The sequence below is a fragment of the Eleginops maclovinus genome, chromosome 21 (assembly GCF_036324505.1).
Source record: "Eleginops maclovinus isolate JMC-PN-2008 ecotype Puerto Natales chromosome 21, JC_Emac_rtc_rv5, whole genome shotgun sequence".
In the NCBI taxonomy this organism is placed as follows: Eukaryota; Metazoa; Chordata; class Actinopteri; order Perciformes; family Eleginopidae; genus Eleginops; species Eleginops maclovinus.
This window is the reverse complement of record NC_086369.1, coordinates 8,174,673-8,196,067: the sequence shown is the minus strand read 5'-3', so window position 1 is coordinate 8,196,067 and position 21,395 is coordinate 8,174,673. Positions and strand designations below refer to the sequence as shown.

General features: G+C 41.4%; 2 protein-coding genes across 5 annotated transcripts in view; both read right to left on the bottom strand.

Annotated features, from left to right (window-relative positions):
• The window catches only part of zgc:163022 (putative ferric-chelate reductase 1), a 49,895-nt gene extending 37,906 nt beyond the window's left edge, over positions 1-11,989 (bottom strand). For all 4 annotated transcript variants that reach the window (XR_010168369.1, XR_010168370.1, XM_063912668.1 and 1 more), the window contains exons 1-2: positions 11,771-11,989; positions 4,321-4,457 (exon numbers count right to left, since the gene is read on the bottom strand). Coding sequence is in view for 2 of the 4 variants with exons in the window: in XM_063912668.1 (XP_063768738.1) it covers positions 4,321-4,457; positions 11,771-11,957 (324 nt within the window). In the remaining 2 variants the exon portion in view is untranslated. The remainder of the gene's footprint in view (positions 1-4,320; positions 4,458-11,770) is intronic.
• Positions 11,990-12,709: 720 nt separating this feature from the next.
• LOC134858060 (glycogen debranching enzyme-like) overlaps positions 12,710-21,395 on the bottom strand; it is a 63,892-nt gene continuing 55,206 nt past the window's right edge. Inside the window, 4 exon segments of the mRNA XM_063873927.1 lie at positions 12,710-13,715; positions 16,473-16,606; positions 16,696-16,783; positions 18,704-18,801. Of these exon segments, the coding sequence (XP_063729997.1) occupies positions 13,598-13,715; positions 16,473-16,606; positions 16,696-16,783; positions 18,704-18,801 (438 nt within the window). The 3' untranslated portion in view covers positions 12,710-13,597.

The following is a 21,395-nucleotide window of genomic DNA, read 5'->3' as shown; positions in this document are numbered from 1 at the left end:
ACAATTTTTGCTTGTTTTAATGAGACTCCGTTTGGGTTTATTGTTTACTGACTAGGGCAGTCTTTCTCAAAGAGTGGTCCGCGGACCTCTGGTGGTCCGTGAGCGACCCCTAGTGGTCTGTGAGTATTTTGGTAAAATGTCACATTTGAAATTAATATATTATAAGTTTAAAGTGTTTCTCAAACTGTCTTAAAATGACTAGTATAGAGTGTAGCATAGATGTAGCGTAGCTACGTAGGTTCGTAGCTACGTAAGTTACGATCTTACGTCATAAATGATTTGCGCGGTCAATTGAGCTGTCAACTGACAAGATGGATCGAAAAAACACATGACGAAGGCGCCCTCACATTTTTTTGCGACGGGGGAAAATGCGAAGGCTACAGAGGCCTCATACAGGGTATCCCTTTTCATCGCAAAAACAGGGAAACCTCATTCGATAGGTGAGAATTTAGTCAAACCAGCTGCCAAGGTTATGGCTAATGTGTTGTTTGGGGAGAAAGCAAGCAACGAAATTAACAGGGTCCGCCTCTCCAATGATACTGTCCAGCGGCGAATAACAGCCATGGCCGAAAATGTGAAAGATCAGCTGATCACACTGTGGCAGCCGGGTGTGGTTAGAGCGCCGGCTGCTGGGGTGAGGGGAGTGGCTAGGCCGGAGACCAGACAGCTGATCGGAATCAGGTAATCAGTCAGTTAATATAAAGCATGTTGGTAACCTGGTTCTGGTCTGTCTTGCAGTAGGCTGGGTCCTGGGAAGCCGACACACACCTGTCCTGGCCTTGCCGTCCTGGAAGTGCCGGGGAGCTGTCTTTTGTGTGCACGTTTCTTACGAAATAAACGGTATTATTTTTGCCCAACCCCGAACCCTTCCGTCTCTTGCCTTCAACCTGAGCGATCCTGATCACACACACGTTTACGCCAAAGCCAGTTTTTCACACTGCAACTTGACGAGTCAACTGATATCGTGAATGAGGCAAATCTGCTGCGTTTTGTAAGGTACATTTATGATGGCGGTGTGCAGGATGAATTTCTGTTTTGTCGTTCCCTGCCGACCAACACCACAGGGGAAGCCATTTTTGACTCAGTCAACGATTTCATCCTGCAGAATAATATCGACTGGACACGATGTGTTGGTATTTGCACAGATGGTGCAACTGCAATGACTGGGAAACACAAGGGACTGGCAGCGCGCGTACGTGTATATTTCTCCTTCCTTCTTTGTATTGAACTGTTGCACCTCAATTTCCCTCGGGATTAATAAAGCTTCTTGAATCTTGAATCTTGTTTTGGGATATTGGGGGAGTTAGGTGGTCCGTGAGTATTTTTATATTGGTTAAGTGGTCCTTGGTCTGAAAAAGTTTGAGAAACACTGGACTAGGGTAAACGATTTGGAGTGAGTAGAAGCACGGCATCTGAAATATTTACATTTTGGAGACCAATCCTTGCCAGATTTATGAGGGAAAAGGTGATTGCTTGGTTGCCCAGGGATACGATGAACAGAATCAGGCCCAAGTCATTTCACAAAAATTATCCTAAAGCTACATGCATCATTGACTGTACAGAGGTCTTTGTACAAAGGCCAAAGAACTTAAGAAAAAGATCACAAACTTATAGTAATTACAAACATCATAACACATACAAACTCCTATACTGTATAGCCCCCAATGGCTATGTCATGTTTGTATCAAAACTTTTTGGTGGAAGGGCCAGTGATAATTTCATTACAAAGAACAGTGGTTTTGTTCATCACCTGATCCCTGGTGATGAGAGCAGATCGCGGATTCACCATCATGGATATATTGCCTCCAGGAGTGAGTCTAGCTCTTCCTGCATTCACACGTGGACGTAAGGAGCTGTCTGAACATGAGGTGACATCCACACGACGCCTAGCAAATGTCAGAATTCACATTGAGCGAGCAATTTGAAGGCTGAAAAATGTTAAGATTTTGTGTAATGTTATGTCTGGTAGGTTGCACAGTGTTGATGAGATTGTAAGTATTTGTGCAGGGTTATGTAATTTGCAACCTCAGTTAATCCGTAACAGTACTGAATGAAGAAGAAACACCTGAAGTGTGTGTGTGTGTGTGTGTGTGTGTGTGTGTGTGTACCAAATATTAATTTGTATTTCAACAGAAAAATCAACAAAGCATCCAACAGTTTCAGACAGCAATGTAGATAGTTAAAATGTACAGGTTTAAACCGTGAACAAATGTCGAACTCTTGATATGTGTATTACCGGTAAGTTGTCATGTGAAAGCACATTAATATCTTTATGTAATAGCTACTTGAGCCCACACATTTTCATGACCCCGTGTGCAATTCCCTCTTCAGGTGGCAGATTTTGTTCATTGTCCACTCTTCGTTGTAGGGTACATCTACGATCACATGTTCATTTGGGGTCCACACCATAAACTTACAATTCCTTTTTTTTGCACAGTGCATTGCAGCCTGGACCTGATAGTAGTACCCTAACCCAGATGCTGTTTTCCTCAGAACGTACTTTCCATTACTCAATCTAACATCGTATTTGTTTGAATCTATCATTTTTAGTAGACTGCCACCATGAGCTTCAAGCTTTTTTGGTGTGGGACACTTGATCTCAAGAATAGTATCTCTGTCAGTATCTGTGATTATTCCATCGAGACTGGCACCAAGCCAATTTTCTTGATCATGCACAACCAGGCCTGTAGTCTCCACTGTAAACCCTGTTGTCTGCTCGAAACATTGTCTAGCCAAAGGCTCAGCTTGTTGACCGTACCTAGTAGCCTCATTTCCAGAAAACCTTGTGTTAAGTTTTCTTTCAACCCAGTTTGTTGGGTCTGCCTTTTTTGGTACCTCAGATGCCTCACTACTGGTGATTCTTATTTTTCTCTGGTCCAGCCACAGCTGACTATTCTGGCCCTTGGTCTCCGTTTCTAATCTCTGCCTATCCTGTTCCCCACATTTTATATAATTTTGAACTGTTGTGTTGCAAAGTGTGCATTTTTGTTCTGCACACATTGTGTGCTCTTTAGGTGGACCTATTTCAGTGTGTGCAGTCTGTGGCTGAGCAGTCAACACATGATTCAAAATGGTTCCAGGAACCATAGATAACCCAACCATGTCTGGTGCTGAAAAATGTGCAATAACATTTTCATCTGTCTCAAATGCAGTAGAAATGACACTCATACATTTTCTGGGACTACTATGTTGTGTTTGCATATTTTCCACAGTCTCTGGCACTACATTGTCACAAGTAGACCGGTTCTAGGCACATGCTGTGTCTGTGCAGGCCAAGCCTGTGAACCCTCTCGCTGTTGCATCTTGAATTTTGTACAGTAGTCCTGCTGTATGGCTACAACACTTCCCTCGGCCGGCCATGCAGTCACACACTGCTTCGAGAATTTTGCCATCTTCTCTCTGTATGGTTACTGACACATTATGGTACGAGTTCACTGCCTGTGAAAACCTCACTACACCTTTCAATCTGAGGATCTCATCTGCGATGGCATGTAGTATCTGGCCAATCCATCCGGAGCTCATGTAATTCTGACCTTCAATCAGTGCCCTGTAGTTTGCGTTCTGAAGCTCATCGCATGCCAGACGATTAATAAAATAATCCTGAATACCTGTAAGAACAACTGGTCGTGGTTAATAGGTATTTGCAACGTGTAAAGCTTGTGAACATATTAGCAACACAGCTAGTAATGACAGCTAGGTTTTATTGTTGTCAAGTTTTGGCCACTGCCTGACGTCATCTATCAAATTTTCCATTTTCTTGTTAATACCTGTCACTACCTTATCTACCTGACATTTTAACGAGCAGTCTGCGAGCAGGATGCTTTCACTGAAAATCCGTTAGAGGGCACCGGCAAGTCACATTCCAGCAACTCAGCGATGTCGGCAGGCAAAGATGGCGGCGCCCATAGATTTCGCGGCGGATTGTGTATACTGCAGCTAAACTCGCCTTGACAAGCTGTTGAGCACTGTAAAGGTCATGTTTTTTGACTTACCAGTGCTTTCAACACCAATATGCTGGCACTTGACTTTCAATCTTCTTATTGAAGTTAATGTTTATGATAGTTTAACTTTTATTGCTCATCTTAATTCTTGTATTATATAATTCATTGTATTTTATTTTATTAATTGTATAAAGTAACAACTATCAATTTCCCCTGGGAACATTAAGGTATCACTGATTCTGACCAAAATGTCATGATGTAAATATTATTTCAGGGGCTAGCAAGACAGTGTATGGGACTTTTAAAATGCTACATTTTGTGGCCTGTTAAAGTCTGCATGCTGTACACAATAAAGTCTGCTGAATGGTAGGAAACTCACAGGTCTCTGATCGCAGGTGATGAGCTGAGCAGTCCCTGCACCCAGGGTGAAGGTGCCCACAGTAGATCGACTCCCCACCTCTCTTGCCTGTAGCAGGAAACCAATGAATGGTGTGGAGGCTGGAGCATGGAGCTGAACTACAGCGGTAAATAAAAAAAAGTGTGTTATTGACCTAAGGAAAGACAATGAATTAAGATATAACAGGACACTTAAGTTGGATTCACTTGATACGCGATTTGTCCTTTGACTAACGCATCTTGAGTTCAAAGTCTTGAAGTGAAAACAGCTAATACAGTTTTGTTTCATGGTTACCTTCCCTGCTAGCTTGCGCTGCTTCATCTCTGTCATCCGATTGGTCGCACGTTAAAAAGGCCAGCAACAATAGAGGTCAAAGTTGAAATGATTTGAGCGCAGAGCCTATGTACTACGTTTTGGCAAACATGCGATTACCATACACACCAAATTGTTTAAAGTTTACACCTAAATACATTTTGCATCCTTGGGCAAAAAGACAATGTACATGCAGGTTAAATGTAAACATGATATTTCAACATTAAATGTAACAATAAGATATGCGTTATGTTTCCATTTCAGAGGTTACTTTGCTATCCAACTGAAGCAGTTTGACTTGAAAAGTGATGATTTTTAAAAGTCCCTTTGAGCTCGTTATTAGATTGATCAAATACAGAGGGAAAGTGCACTGGGATAAACATTTTATTTTAAAGTTTTTAAAGATGCCTATCTTGAGGGCTCAAACCAGAAAGTTATCTAAAAAATGTATAGGGGTTTATGTGATGCACACAAAATATGTGGTCACATTTTAGGTTTATTGTAATGTATTTTGTCTTGTATAAACTGAGCTATACTCTCCATGCCTCCAAAGCATGTTCATGTAAAAATTGCATATCGCTACAGACAACAGAGGGCAGTATAGGACACGGGAAGGACACAGTGAGCATGCTGTAAAGGGATTCTGGTACAGCACTACCCATTTACTAACTTATTAAAACTATGGCAATTTAATGATTAAACTATTTCAAAGAGTTATTTTGCAGTCAGCTAGGACAAATTGCTTAGCTTGTAGCATATCTGAACATATATTGTTGTCTAAATTAAGAAGACATGTATTGAGTTACATATAAACTGTTAATATTTATACTCATACTGTCTTTTTAATTTTCAATAAAAAACAAATCCCTATGAGTGACTTATTGGTGGGGAATAAAGTGACATGCACATCACGGCAAGCAGCTAGTTTTACAGATACATGGATTAAAGTATTCCGGCCCCGGGCCGGATTTCCGGCCTGCAGCACTTGGAGTGGAAAAAAAAAAAATATATATATTTTTTTTTAAACCCAAAACGCGATAACTCCACGGCTTTCGAGTCTGTTCGTTCTCTGCCAATGGTAGGAAAGAAGCGCCGCTGTCCAGTTCTGATGTTAAACAGTGTTAGCCAATCAGAAGCAAAACGGGGCGGGCCTTAACACAACGCGCCTCGATCAACTAAACTGTAGCACAGATAGGCCTACTCTCTTACTACGAAGGCTGTGACTGTAGTTAATGGAGAGAGGGGCATAGGAGCAGGCGCGATGCAGTACATGAAACCAGGGGAAAATACCCTCGAGATAGATAAAGGTCTGAAAAATAAATGGCGCTGGGTATGGCTGGAGGAGATTGGACGAGATGGCAAACCATTTAGCAGTTGGTGTAAGAAGTTGAGTGAGACAGGCGCTTGCTTCTGCACGCTGTGCTCCAGGAGGCTAATATATGCATCCAGCGGCAAAAAGGTTCTTCGTAAACACGAATCAGACCCTCGTCACCTAGCTGCTGTTCGTGCTGTCCCACACACGACGCGTTTACCAGGAGCAACAACAACATCTGATGTACCGGCTTCCATAACTGACCGTGTGTGTGAGTTAAAAATACGGGTGTGTGCATTTCTCGCAGAACACGACCTCTCCTTCACGCTATCACAACCCCTGGTCGAGCTGTGTAAAAAAGTAGCGGAAGATAAAATTGCACTAAGTAAAATGTCCATTTCAAATCAGCTGGCCAGCTATTTCAACACTCACGGGATAACACCTGAGTTTAAAAGGCAAATTTCCACCAAACTGAAAAACAACATGTTTTCCCTGAACGTCGACGAGGCCACCAATAATAACATGGATAAAGTCCTCAATGTTCTTGTTCGTTTTTTTGACAATGAGGAAAATGCTGTTAAAACGCAACACCTCGCTAGTCGAAAAATGAACATAGCCAATGCTGCAGCACTTACCCAGGAATTGAAGGATGTGCTGCAGTCCTATGGTTTAGGGCTGCAGCAGGTGACCAGTATTTTACTGGACAATTGTGCGGTTATGCGGGGAAAGAAGTCCGGTCTCGAGACACAGTTGCGCAGGGAGAACCCGCACCTGCTGGATATATCTGGCGACACAGTCCATATGGTTTCTAACGGTGCAAAAGCCATGATGAGCCCTTTCAAGGCAGAGGTGGAAGATTTCTGCTCGGATGTGTTTTATGACATAGAGAAGTCTCCGAAACAGAAAGAAATATTTTCGGAATTCCAGAGATTACTCCATCTTACACCGAAGAGCTTGATCAGGCCCATCAGTAACAGGTTCCTGCAGATGTTGGAGGTGTGCAATAGGGTGAGAGAACTCCTGGATGTCCTGATTGTGCACTACTACAACCTACTGGATCCGGGCGAAGAGCATAAATACAGGTAGGTACAAAGCATTTAAAAATGTGTGTGAATTAAATCGTATTTGTCACAGTATAGCCTCTCAGCCTGGCTCAAAATACGCGACTATCGTGTCCGATTCTCGGCTGAGACCCCCCCTTACGACAATTGCGATTGTCTTTGTGTGCGGCGAAACCCAATGTAAAAGTCGGACACAAAGTCGGGACTTGTGTAGTTTTAGCCTAGTCGTTTCTATGAGCACTCTTCACAAAATAACACAGAGTACACAGCAGAGGTCCTCTTTATTTGCTCACCCGTGCGGTTACCTGGCATACATGCGTGCTTTTAAATGTTGATAACATCCGAAACCTACACCTACGAGCCGCGTCTTATCCCTTGCGCTGTCATTCAGCAGCACCCCGTTGGGATTGATAGTTGATATATAACTATTTTGTCTTGCGCGAAAATAAAACGACCTTCCTTTTTAAGGAGCTTTTTTCTTTTCTTTTTTTGAACATGTGTTATATTCTGGCCTATAGCCTTCCCTTATGAGAAAATGTGTTGTAGTGCAGAATCAAGCTGTTTTTTTTAATAGTGGCTATAACGGCTTTATAGTATTGCTGTAGTTAATGCAACACATGAAACTGCCAGCTATATGCTGTATGATGATATGATAAAAATATTGCATTACTGACAGTTTTTTTTTTCATTAAAAAAATAAAATAGGGATGTATTAGTGTATTGTCTATAATGCTGTATGTTATAACATGCAGCCTTAATCCCCATATGGTTTTATAAGAGGGAGCATAACGTGGGTGTGTGTGTGTGTGCACTCCAGAAAGTTACTCAAACAAGTCCTTGAAAGGCACGAGGTCTCGCCTCAGGAAAGGGCCAGAATAGAGGTTCTGCAAGGAGAACAGGCCACAGCATCCAGGACCCAAACAAACCAGAGCCGGAAGGAACGCATCTCTGTGCTATTCACAGATTTTGATAGGCTCACAGTCTTGATTGACCTGTTCAGAGGTATCTTGAATGAGTAGGAAAATCCATGGCTAGTTTACATACATTTATTTATTACTTGGTGGTAATGGCCCAGCTCTCCTGGATGGCATAGCTTTTTAGTTAAGACAAGGTGCAAATGGAACAGTTAGGTCTATTTTTCAACAAAAGTAATCCACCTCAAGAGAATTCCTTACAGCATTGTATAGTTAGTAACTGTACTGTAATTACCTAGTTGCATAGTAGTAACTGATGTCTTGTTCTAAGTTTTAATTACAACTAATGGAAACATGCCTAAATGTTTTTTGTATGTTTACAGGTGTCCTTCCAACATTTCAGGCATTTCTGAAAAAACTGCAACATGAGAAACCAATGGTGCACTTGTTGCATGTTGAAATGTTGGCACTGGTAAGAGAGCTGCTAAGCAAATTCATGAAGCCAGGAGCTATCCCCCTGAGTGTCAAAGAGATCCTCAAGATCAATGTACGGGATGCAGCGTTACAGCTGCCTAACAAATCCCTGTGTGTTGGAAAATATGGATACTCTGCCATGACCAAGGCCCGTGTGGCGAAGACACTGTGGGTTGGAAACTTGTACAACTCCCTCAGAGAGGGCTACATGAAGGCAGCAGAGTTTCTACTCAAAAACCTTCCCCTCGACAACCACATGGTCACCTCACTCTCGGCTCTGACCCCATCCCTCATACAGTGTGACTCCTTAGGTTCAGCATTCATGGCATTAGGGAAGGCCTTGCCTAATGTGGTTCCACCTGAAGCACTCGGCCCACTGCGGGAGGAGGTTCGTGCATACCAAATAGATGCTGACCTGGTACCTCTGGCCAATACCTATGTTGAAGAAAACAGCCGAGTGGATGTGGACTGGTGGAGTCAGGTGGCACTTCTAAGAAATTCAGAAAGAGGTGTGAGATACCCAACCCTGATCAAACTTGTGAAAGCCCCTCTTTCAATTTTCACAGGCCCGCTGGTGGAGGGGTCTTTCAACATAATGGATGACATACTGGAGGCAGACAGGTGCAGGATGAATGTGGAAACGTATGAGAGCCTCGCCATAATTAAGTCAACAATGAAAGCCAGGAAGTGGACGGCCTCAACAATGTTAATTGACCAGCCTTTAAGGAATTCTTGCCTTTCCTCCTATAAAACATACCAACTCCACCTAGAGAAAAAGAAGGCAAGAGAACAGGGAATGAGGGAGAAAAGGATGAGTGAGGCCATGAGGGTGAGGTCTACAGCGGTGGCAAACAGAATAGTGACCCAGGCGAAGAAATCAAAAGGGCCATCCTCTTCCTCCACTAGGCCAGCTGCCTCACCTAGACCAACCAGACCTTCACCAAAGACCATCTCCTCTGCAAAAACAAGACCTTTTCGACCCACTGGGCCCTCCACCACCTCCTCTGGGGCAGCTAAAAAGCCATCCAGCTCCTCCTCTGGGCCCTCTGCCTCCTCGTCTGGGGCAACTAATAAGCCTTCCGCCTCCTCATCTGGGCCCTCTGCCTCCTCATCTGGGCCCTCTGCCTCCTCATCTGGGCCCTCTGCCTTCTCATCTGGGCCCTCTGCTTCCTCATCTGGGCCCTCTGCCTCCTCCTCTGGGCCATCCACTGCATCCTCTGGGCAACCAAAGTTATTTTCTCTGTTTCATGGTCCAGCCAAGAAATCCTCTTCAATAGCCTCAACTACCTCTGGAAAAAGGAAGAGTTCGGATGACTCAGAACCCGGAAAAAAGAGGAAAAAATAGAGCACTTTGTTTCATTTTTTGAATCTAGTTTTGATAACTTAAACCCCACTAAAAAGTACTTTGGAGATACAAATGCACTTGTTTATTTCTTTCTATTTGATTTAAGTTATCATTTCATGTAGGAGTTAATGTTTTTGATTACTTGTTTTGATATTACTTGATATAACTTTCTATTGGTTTTATTAACATCTGTGTATTTAATTTGCCATTTTATTTCTGATGAACAAAGTTCAAAGTTATTGAAATGTTGAAATTGTTGAATTATTTGATTTATTAAAACTGTTTGAAAAGTAAATCAGTCCTTTTAATGTACCCTAAATTTCAGAGTGCATTTACTACAGCATGCTCAAAATTCACTATTTAAGAGTGTTTTTATCAAAAGGGGGGCACCAGGGGGGTCACGGCCACGGAAGGGGGCCATGGCCCCCAGTTTGGGAACCATTGTGAACACTATACAATAATCTGCATACATGTATATAGTTGTTTGCATGAGTCTAAAAAGTTCAGGCTCAGGATTTTTTTTTGCTTTAATCCCTGCAGATAGCATACTATAAAAACAACATTGTTTTTGATCAAGCAACCTAAAGTGACAAATCAACACACATTTTGCGTGTTGATTTGACTTGTGCAAACATTTAGAAATGCAGTTTTCTGGACAAAATAAAGGAAAAAGTACTTTTTTGAGCGTTTTTATACAATAAATTAAAAACTGTTATTAGTTGCAGCACTACATGAATCAAACCGTGACTCAAACAGCTGAATATCGACTTTCCAATGACTTTAGCTACCATTGTTTTCTTGATATAATTTGATTAAACTTGAATTCCATTTTAAATCATCGTTTAGCTGGCTCCTCACACTATGAGTGTTGCAAACATATAAATAATGCTTTTGAAACACTCGTCACACACTGGTCAGAATGTTGATGAAACACTAACAAAACATCTAAGCACCCATATTACACATTTCGAAGGCCAAAAATACTATTTCGTACCTGAAAAGGAAAGATATCAATTAAGAAGCACGGACTGGCAAGGATGCGTCCTTCATCTTCTTCTTTATTTTTATGGGCAAACTACTCTCTTTTCCCGGTCTGAAACCCAGGTGGTCGCACATATCTCTGCGTGTCTGGCTGACATCTCTCAGTTGATGGCTGCTCGGCACCTGAAGCTCAACCTAAACAAGACTGCACTGCTTTTCATCACAGGTAAGGACTCTCCCATCAATGATCTTTCCATCAACATTGGCACCTCTGTTCTTTCACCGACTCAGACTGCAAGGAACCATGGGCGTGACCCTGGACAATCAAATGTTCTCTACTTCTAACATCGCCCTCCTAGGAGGCAGCCCGACTGGTCTTCAACCTCCCCAAGTTCTCCCACACTACACCTCTACTTTGCTCCATTCACTGACTGCCAGAATCCGCTTCAGTCACTGGTACTGGTCTACTGAGCTGTGAAGGGATCAGCCCCTTCCTACATCCATTACATTACATTAAATTACATGTTACTTGTTAGACGTGTTACTTGTGTATATATATATATATATATATATATATATACACACAGTTGTGTCCATTCTTCTATAATATAGAAGAATGGACACAACTCAGTCATTAAGGAGAATTACCATATAGAATATATATGGTAATTCTCCTTAATGACTGAGAAATATGCTCCAATATAATCACTTGATCCATCCTGTCCGACTGGAAAAAAATCTGCAATAACAACATCTAGATGAGAACTCAGCCATGTTTCTTTGATCCATAATATATATTGTTCGTCATCCAAATACTTTATGACCTTGAATTTTTGTCCATTTCACATAATGCTTTTTCTTCAGACAGCTTTATTAAGAATGAGACATTGTTGGCAGCAGCTGTTCCTTCAAACCTCTACAGGCACAGGTAAATCACAGAAATAATAATTGTCAGGTTTAGAATGTGTTTTATTCGTGAATATTTTGAAGCTGCATGAAATCAACCAAAAATGTAGGTAAGCCTGATGCTTACCTTTCACCTCTTCTCCTAATCTGTAGTCACTGTGGTCCGCTGTGACGGTGTAGGGTGCTGGTTCTGTCTGTGGGCTGAGCCCAGAGTGGTGGGGTTGCATATCTTCACAGCTGTCCTCAACCTGACCCGAACTGTAGCACCGAACCAAAGGAGCAACAAACACCAGAAGCAAAGCAACATGTTCCATAGCAATGTAATGATCGGTAAATCGTCTTTCAGTTCAGGTGTATTTACTGTGGGTGAAACCAGATACCTGCTAGTCACAGAGCAACTGAGGTGGGGTCTGTTTTGGAAACAATGACTGAGGGGGAGGGGGGAAGGATATATGGGCCACTGGGAGGAGGCCACGTATACAGTACACCTGATGTGTTTATCACAACGAGTTCCCAAAATATACTGTTGTAGCAAGGGGAGGGGCACTATATGTCTCTAGTGTTTCCAGTAACTGGCTTTTCCTGTTTTTCTGAAAGCAATGTTAAGTTTATAATAACACAAATGTTCGTTTTAATTAGGCATTATCATTTATATTATAATTTAATATCTCGATCCGTGTAAGATTTTCATAATAGTCTGTATATTTATTTATATAAATGTTGTATGAGTTTATAAGATATACATTTATAAGAATTACATTCGAACAATATCTATATGGTGAATAATATTATTAAATATGTAATTTGATTGATAAGTGTTATTAACATGTAAATTATTGATATTATTATATGTTATTATAGTTTTCAGATATATTATTTTCCATAGTTTTTAGTTGTTTTATTTGAATTTCTAATTCTCTTATTGTTTTTTTGTCTCTATCTATTTGACTAAATTCATAAAAATGTTTTCATCTTTTCTTATTTCATTTGTAAGGTATGATTACGATGTGGGTAAATATCTTCAACAGATTGTTGATTAAAATATATCACAAAGAAGACACCATGCTTTGTTATTTTATATTTTAATATTTATTTATTACATGACATGAAATACTGTTTTTCGTTCTATAGCCCATGTTCATCCTTTTGTTTCTGAGGGGCACAACCTTTAAGCATAAATAGTACCTTAACCAGTCATGAAAGCAACTACTTTGTTACTATATAATTCTCTGGTTAGAGGTATAGACAGTTGAGGAAATAAAAGGAAAAAAACATTGGAAATGAGAGCTCATTGAATGGTTTGATAATTACCGTGTATTATATGTATCATATAGTATGGATTTTAAAGTCTTTAGATCTCATCCCAACTGTCCAAGATTATAAAGCAAAGGAGACAGCTTGCTCCACGAGGGAAAACCTTATAGAAGAACACTGTTAGTTCCTCCGTAGAAATCTATAGAATTCTACTTTCATTTAACTTTAGGTTGCTTGTTGCTTTCATCCATCCCTTAGCTAAAATGTTCTGAGGCTTACCATATTTTGTGTCATACCGTGGATTAACCAAGAACAACAAGATTGTTATATCAACACAATTGCAGTATACTCTTTTGTCAAAATTGATACACAAACCAGGAACAAGCAGCTGTGTTTTTCTCTCCAGGGATGATTGATTCATGTCATACGCTCTTTACCCCCTGTATCTTGTTTATATCTGCTTTCAATACAATGCCAAAATCACCAACTATATTATTCCTGGTACTACATGGTAAAACACAAAGGCTTTGGGAAAACCAAATATTTCAGACACTTAATTGACTCTGATTCAGTATTGATTTTAGTTCTGATTCTAACTGTATTATGAAACTATGATGCTGTGAGGTCTATGAGCATTGGGGCAATATTTAAGTGTGTAAGGTCAGCAGTAAACTAACCACTGTTGAGTATGCTGTCTTGGTCAAAGGTCATACAAAACCTCCAGCATTGGAGCCATGGATATGGCTTGGCTCTCACAGCTGTACTGGCAGTGCTGGCCATTCTCATTAGTCAGCTGAGGGAGACCCTTCCAAGGTGACCTAGAGGAAAACATTGAAGAGCTTAGTGGTGAATTCACAAATATGGTTTAATCAGATTCATTTTGGCTAGTCATCCCTTTCATTAATTTCCCCCTATTTGGGTTGTACTTGTGGTTCTCTAAGACAGCGGTCCCCAACCACCGGGTCGCGGCCCGGTACCGGGTCGCAACCCACAACGCACAAAACGTTTGATTTTTTCTTTTTTTATTATTGATTATCAGTCTAAATATGTTTTATTTTGAAAAGTGACTTCTGGCGGAATGGCGCATGCGTCTGTGCCTCTTGACAGGTCTCGGTCACGTGATACGTCACCAGCCATTACCGCGAAAATTAAAACGACAAGATAGCAAAAATGAGTAAAAAACAAACATCTTTGGCGAGCTTCTTTGGAAAGGGGAAAAGGCCCAATGAAGAGACAGAAGAAGAGCCTACGACTTCCAAGAAAAGTACATCTTCATTTAAAAGACAATATCAGGAGTCTTACTTAAAATACGGGTTTATCACTACAGGTGATTCTCATGCGCCGAGCCCGCTCTGTGTAATATGTGGCGACAAGCTGGCAAATGAGTCAATGAAGCCTTCAAAACTGCTTCGGCACCTGGAGACCAAGCACCCTGCATTAAACGACAAGCCTTTGGAGTTTTTTGAAAGAAAAAAACGTGAACAAGAAGGGCAGAAGCAATTACTGATGGCCACCACATCAACAAATATGAGTGCACTGAGAGCATCATACTTAGTGGCTAATCGTATTGCTAAGGCGAAGAAACCTTTTACTATTGGTGAAGAAGTGATCCTGCCCGCTGCTAAAGACATTTGCCGTGAACTTCTAGGAGAGGCTGCAGTTAAAAAGATAGCACAGGTTCCTCTTTCAGCCAGTACCGTCACTAGGCGAATTGAGAATATCACAGAGGATATTGAGGAGCAGTTGTTGGAGAGGGTTAATAAGTCACCTTGGTACGCAATCCAGGTTGACGAGTCTACTGATGTTGATAACAAGGCGACACTACTTGTTTATGTGCGATATATATATCAGGAGGATGTGCAGGAGGATATGTTATGTGCACTATTGTTGCCAACCAACACCACAGCCGCAGAACTATTCAAGTCTCTGGATGATTACATATCAGGAAAACTAAATTGGTCCTTTTGTGTGGGCATATGCATGGATGGAGCTGCTGCTATGACCGGACGGCTTTCTGGTTTAACTTCTCGGGTAAAGGAGGTTGCACCTGAAAGCGAGTCAACGCACTGTGTCATTCACAGGGAAATGCTGGCTAGCCGAAAAATGTCACCTGAACTCAACAGCGTGTTGAATGATGTCATTAAAATGATTAACCACATCAAAGCGCATGCCCTTAACTCGCGTCTGTTTGACAACTTTGTGAGGAGATGGACGCAGAGTACAAACGCCTTCTCTTACACACTGAAGTAAGGTGGCTATCTAAAGGCAGATCCCATTGGCAAGAGTGTTTGAATTACGAGAGCCGCTGCAGAGGTTTTTTTCAGAAAAAAAGTCACCACTGGCAGCACATTTCAATGACAAGGAATGGGTCACAAAACTTGCTTATTTGTGTGACATATTCAACCTGCTCAATTAACTTAATCTGTCACTTCAGGGGAAAATGACAACTGTCTTCAAGTTGGCAGATGAAGTAGCTGCATTCAAAGGCCAACTGGATTTGTGGGGACGGCGAGTGAACCGAGGGATATTTGACATGTTTCAAACATTGTCGGGGATTTTGGAAGAGACTGAGCCTGATCCATCATTCTCCCAGCTGGTGCACGATCACCTGTCTTTGCTTTTGAAAGAGTTAATGCGGTACTTCCCGACCACAAAAGACCCACAGACTGCGAAAGAATGGATCCGCGACCCATTTGTGAACAAACCTGGTGAATCGAGCCTGTCCGTGCAAGAAGAAGATCAACTGCTGGACATTGCAAATGACGGTGGCCTTAAAAGTACGTTTCAGACCACAACTGTGCCAGAGTTCTGGATTAAAGTCAAGGCAGAATATCCAGAGATAGCCCAAAAGGCATTAAAAACCCTGCTTCCATTCCCAACCTCCTATCTTTGTGAAGTGGGATTTTCTGCAGTGACGGCAACGAAAACAAGACTACGCAGCAGACTGGATGTACGGAACACACTTCGGGTGTCATTGTCTCCCATTACCCCAAGATGGGACCGGCTCGTTGCAGAGAAACAAGCTCTGGGCTCCCACTAATTGTCATTATTATTATTATTATTATTTTATTGACTTGTTCACCTTGTTATATAGAAGTTATTAGTAGGCCTAGTTCTCCTACGTTGAATGCACTGATAAGTCGCTGTATTTCAAAATAAACCTCATCAGCGCAGTCACTTGAATCGGGTTTTTATTATAATTATTTCTTATTAGAAAGGATTTTCGTTGTAATATAAATAATTTTGTTCACAGAGATGTTGTTGATTATTAATTTATTAACAAAAGGTTGTTTATTGTCTGTTGATGTTTGCATTTGACATAAAACCACTGCGGATGATTTATTATTAGACTACAGCCGTCCTGGCGATGCGTCATTAACGATTATTGAGCAAATGTAGGCCGGAGAAAATGAAGGCCGGTCCGTGAAAATATTGTCTTAGATGAAACCAGTCCGTGGCGCAAAAAAGGTTGGGGACCGCTGCTCTAAGATACACTAAGAAAAACATTTCAAAAGTCTACTGCCAGGTAAGAAGATCAGTTAAAGAAAGAATATGCTGAACATGTATGTGAATACCTCTCCAAGTGTATAGAGTGACGAGAGAGAACGTTTTTCACCAGGTTTACAGTTTGGTCATACGTCTCCTTTCCCATTTCCTTGGCAAAGTAAAGTTTGGCACGTAGAAAGTAGCCGACTGGCCACAACCATTCCTGTTAGAGAAGTTAAAAGGTAAAAGTTGTTAGATGCTCCTGAATTGATACAAGAAGTACTGCTCTTGGGTTAATGTACTACTGCTTACTGGGCCTTGATGATAGTTGAAGCCCTTTGCTGTGTTGAAGTTATCATTATCCAGGTAACTGTCGTATATTCCACAGTAGACCATGTCACTGCAGAGAAGTGAGGCAGAAGGAGAAAATATCCTGTCTTGAATCAATTGTCAACAATCACATCTTGTTAAACACTCTTAAACACTGATTTTGAAAATATGGCTCAAAAGGTGGTGGAAATGTTATATGCATCAGAGTCCTCCAATCAACAATGGATCACAAATAAAGAACACCATTTTAATTATTTACAATTTCGAATTTATAATACATATACAGTTTCATCCATTATTTCTAAAAGTTCATTCAGCAATTTTAGAATGGATTAGATAAGAATAGATTATAGAAAAGTAGATCATGGCATGTAGACCCTGACCTCTCCAGTCCTCTCAAGAAAGCATCATGCACTGATGGGGGAAAATACATCTCAGAGCCAACAGGTGTATGCTTGGGTGGAAGAGCATATGGACATAGCAGTGAAAGAGAGAGCAGATTGCTGACTTCTTAACTATAATATCGTGATCACAAGGGTGTGGGAGAACAGTATGCAGCAGTATGTTACATTCTAGAAGTGGTCTTTTAACCTGTAGGTGAAATAGGTAAGACAATATCAGTCATAGGTACATCATTGGCATTTGACATTTTTCAGCACAGGCTACACAGGTTTATTCGTGTTCAAACTGTAGTCTGAATCAGCAACAAATAAACAATATGGGGCATTCCCCCGATTGCCCGATATCCCAAAATAAACATTTTTTAAGGCCCATTGCTGCCTAAACACACACTGCTACTATGGCGAATTCATTAAAGGCCCCACTGTGCATCTGTCAAGCAAGTTATAGTTTGCGTTAAAGTTCGTTGGTTTGGCTCAGTTGCCATGGGGGAAGTCCCAACATTAGCAAAAAGTATATTTATTTGAGATTGTTCTTAAATTTAAGAACATCCAAATTAAATACTTTCATATACATACATTTCTAGATTTCTAAGTACAGATATTAATATATTTATTTATTTAACAACAACAAATGATTGTGTATGCAAACTTCTCTGCTTTGGGACGCCCCCCGGCCTGACAGAGACAGTAAGTGAACGCATCCCTCAGACTAGGACCTCACTCGTCACGCGCTCCCGGATATATGCAGACTGGCGGCGAGGGAACGGGTCGCTGTGTGTTCCGCGGTTGTGCGTGTATGAACCTGTGTTGGTATCTAATGCATAATCACCTGTTGTTGATGACTGTTATCACATGCTGGTTTAAACTGTTTACAAATCATAAACAGCACATCTATTTATTGTTTACTACGGCAGTAGCGTTTTGCTGTAAGTGTGACTGCCTGACAAAAGTGGTTTCACTTTCTGTTTGCTGCGACTGTTTATTATATTACATTCCGTACATATGTGTGTAATGACCAGTCGCGTTATATTGCAGTGAACTCTGTAAACGTTTATACCAATGCCCGCCATTACCAAGTGTTAATTAACCTACACTTGCTGGGGTCAAGTGAGCGCTCTTATGGGCATTTCAGGTATTGTTTTTATACCACTCAGCTGTTTCAGCATGTATGTGTACATACTGTTCCTAGCAGGAAATCGCTACACACTGTTTAAACTGCTGTTTATAATCACATTATTAATGTTGGCATTACCCTGTTCGCACTAATACTTATTAACAGCTTCACTAATTGTATATACTTGTTTGTTTAATATTAATCTTGAAAAATAGATGTGTTGCTTTCAGTTAGTAATGAGCAAAACTGAGCTCCCCCAAGGATGTTTGAGTTTTAACTTTCCTGTTTATCCTGTTTACTGAGCCTCTTTGGTGTCTGTGAGGTGTTTGGTGAGATGTTGGTGTCTCTTGGAATATCGTACCCATGTTCTATAGACCTAATTAACGATACAATTTATGATCTTATTCGATTCATTCAACATGCTGGCGGTGATGGGGTGATGACATGTGGCTAAATACCGTTGCAGCAAACTCACTCAGGGTCCAAGGTCTTCATTCCCAAAGGCCCCAATAGCTTCCTTTCAGCTATACCCAGAGCCTCCCAGGCTTTCTCCACAGTGAAAAGCTCAGGAGCCTGCTCACACAAACAAAATACACAAATACACACACACAAACGCAAAATTATCATGATTTAGGTTTTGTGTTTGTGGTTTCCTGTTTTATTTTGATAAGTTTTCCTTCTGTCTGGTACGGTTTTTCTTTGCTGTGTTTTCCCTCCTGTGCCTGATTGTCTAATTGAGTTCACCTGCTGCCCCTGTGCTGCCGAGACCTGTTCCTGTCCTGCCGGGGGTCCCGCCGACACAAGCTCCTGTCCTGTCGGGGGTCCTCCTGCCCAGCCCCCGGAGCTTGCAAACCGTGGCCTCCGCTGCCCTCCAGCCAGGCCCGAAGAGTTTCCCTACCGCGATCTCTGCCACTTCCTGGCCTCTGCCTTGTTGCAGGGACTTCCGCCAGAGAGCACCTTCTCGGCCTCACGTTTAAAAATTGGTGTTACATTGAGTAGGAAAAAAAATCTGCCGTAATCGGAGTCAATTGGAACACATTTGTCAGCTGCACATCCATGATCGAATCTTTCGTTCCACCACATCCCAAAGGTGTACCATAAGATTAAGCTCTGGTGACTGTGGAGGCCATTTGAGAGATTTACAGGGAACTCATTGTCATGTTCAACAATACAGTTTGAGATAATTTGAGCTTTGTGACATGGCACGGTATCCAGCTGGAAGTAGCCATTAGAAGGTAGGTACACTGTGGTAAAAAATGGATGGACATGGTCAGCATCAATACTGGTTAGGCTGTGGCATTTAAACAATGACCAAGGGGGATAAAGTAAGCCAAGAGAATATCCCCCAAACCATTACACCACCACCACCACCAGCCTGAACTGTTGATACAAGGCAGGATGGATCCATGTTGCTCTGATGTTGTTTACGTCAAATTCTAACCCTATCGTCCGAATGTCGCAGCAGACATCGAGACTCATCAGACCATGCAACATTTTTCCAATCTTATATTGTCCAATTTTGGTGAGCCTGTGCACATTGTAGCCTCATTTTGTTGTTCTCAGCTGACAGGAGTGGCACCCTTTGCAGTGTACTGCTGCTGTAGCCCATCTGCTTCAAGGATCCACGTGTTGTACGTCAGAGAGGGTCTTCTGCATACCTTGGTGGAACGAGTGGTTATTTGAGTTACTGTTGCCTTTCCATCATCTTTAACCAGTCTGGCCCTTCTCCTCTGACCTCTGGCTTCAACAATGCATTTTTTTTTGCCTAGAGAACGGCTGCTGGTTGGTTATTTGGTTATTTTCCCCCTTTTCGGAACATTCTCTGTAAAACCTAGAGATGGTTTTGTTTGAAAATCCCAATAGATCAGCAGTTTCTGAAATAATCAGACCAGCCCGTCTGGCACCAACAACCATTCCACGTTCACAGTCACTTAAATCACCTTTCTTACCCATTGTAATGCTCGGTTTGAACCTCACCAGGGGCCTCATTTATGAATGTGCCGTACGCCCAAAAGATGGCATATGCCAATTTCTTACCAATCTTTGAGATTTATAAAAAACAAACTTGATGGGAAATGTGCGGTTCTCCACACACACTCTCACCCATGCGTACGCACAAAAACGGGAGAGGTGAGGAACTGCGACACCGTTAGCAGAAGGAAGAATGAAATAATACCATAAATCGAAATATTATCTCTCATGTATCATATGTGAATAATTCATTTGCAAGAATGGACAAACGCCTATTTTATTTTGTACAGACTGCTGATAGATGTGTAAATAACTGACTGTTTGCACTCTGGTTACCAGGGGTGTCCAAATTACGGCCCGGGGGCCATTTTGAATCGGCCCTCAGCAAATTCTAAAAGTATAATGGAATATGACCCACAACTTAAACTTTTGCTTGTCTTATATTGTACTTCTCAAATATATATGTTAAAATATATTAATGTTCCCAATTTTCAAATAAATTCAGTAATTTAGCATTTAAAACATTTTCTAATAAAGTCTTAATTGATAAATAAAAAGCCCAATAACTTATTTCTATAACAAGCTTGAAATTTAACCTTCATATTTACTCTTATTATAAGCAATCTGAGGCTTCTGTTTTACGGAATGAGCTGCTAACAACATTAATGAAACCCTAAAGAGAGATGGGATGTAAGCTGTTTTTTCCTTAAACCATTTGAAAGTATCGTGCATTTTTCACCTACATTTGATTTGTTTTCCTAACTTATAACTTAACTTATGAGGCAATATTCACCTCTATAAGTGGGCCAGCTCTCCGTATATTTTTCTGTATGTGGCCCTAGGTGAAAAAAGTCTGTTTGTACATGTGCAAATCCAGCTAGATTGTACTTGGTTTGATATCATTTCTAAAAAGGATAGAAGAGTACGCCCGACGCACAGGTGTAAACCCCCCCCCCCCCCCCCCCCCTCCAGTCATGACTCCGGAGGGATTCCCCGGCCCGTGTGAGGTTGTGTGTATATTGTCATTAACTTTTTCGGATTGCATATTTATTTATTAATTTTGGTGAAGATCCGACTTTCCGAGGCAGCAGTGTTCACAGAGTGCTCCACATGGTGCAACTCTTTGTTATCGTCAAACTGCGTCGAAAAAACAGTATGAAGAACTTGTCTGCACCTCCCTAACAATATCCAAAATC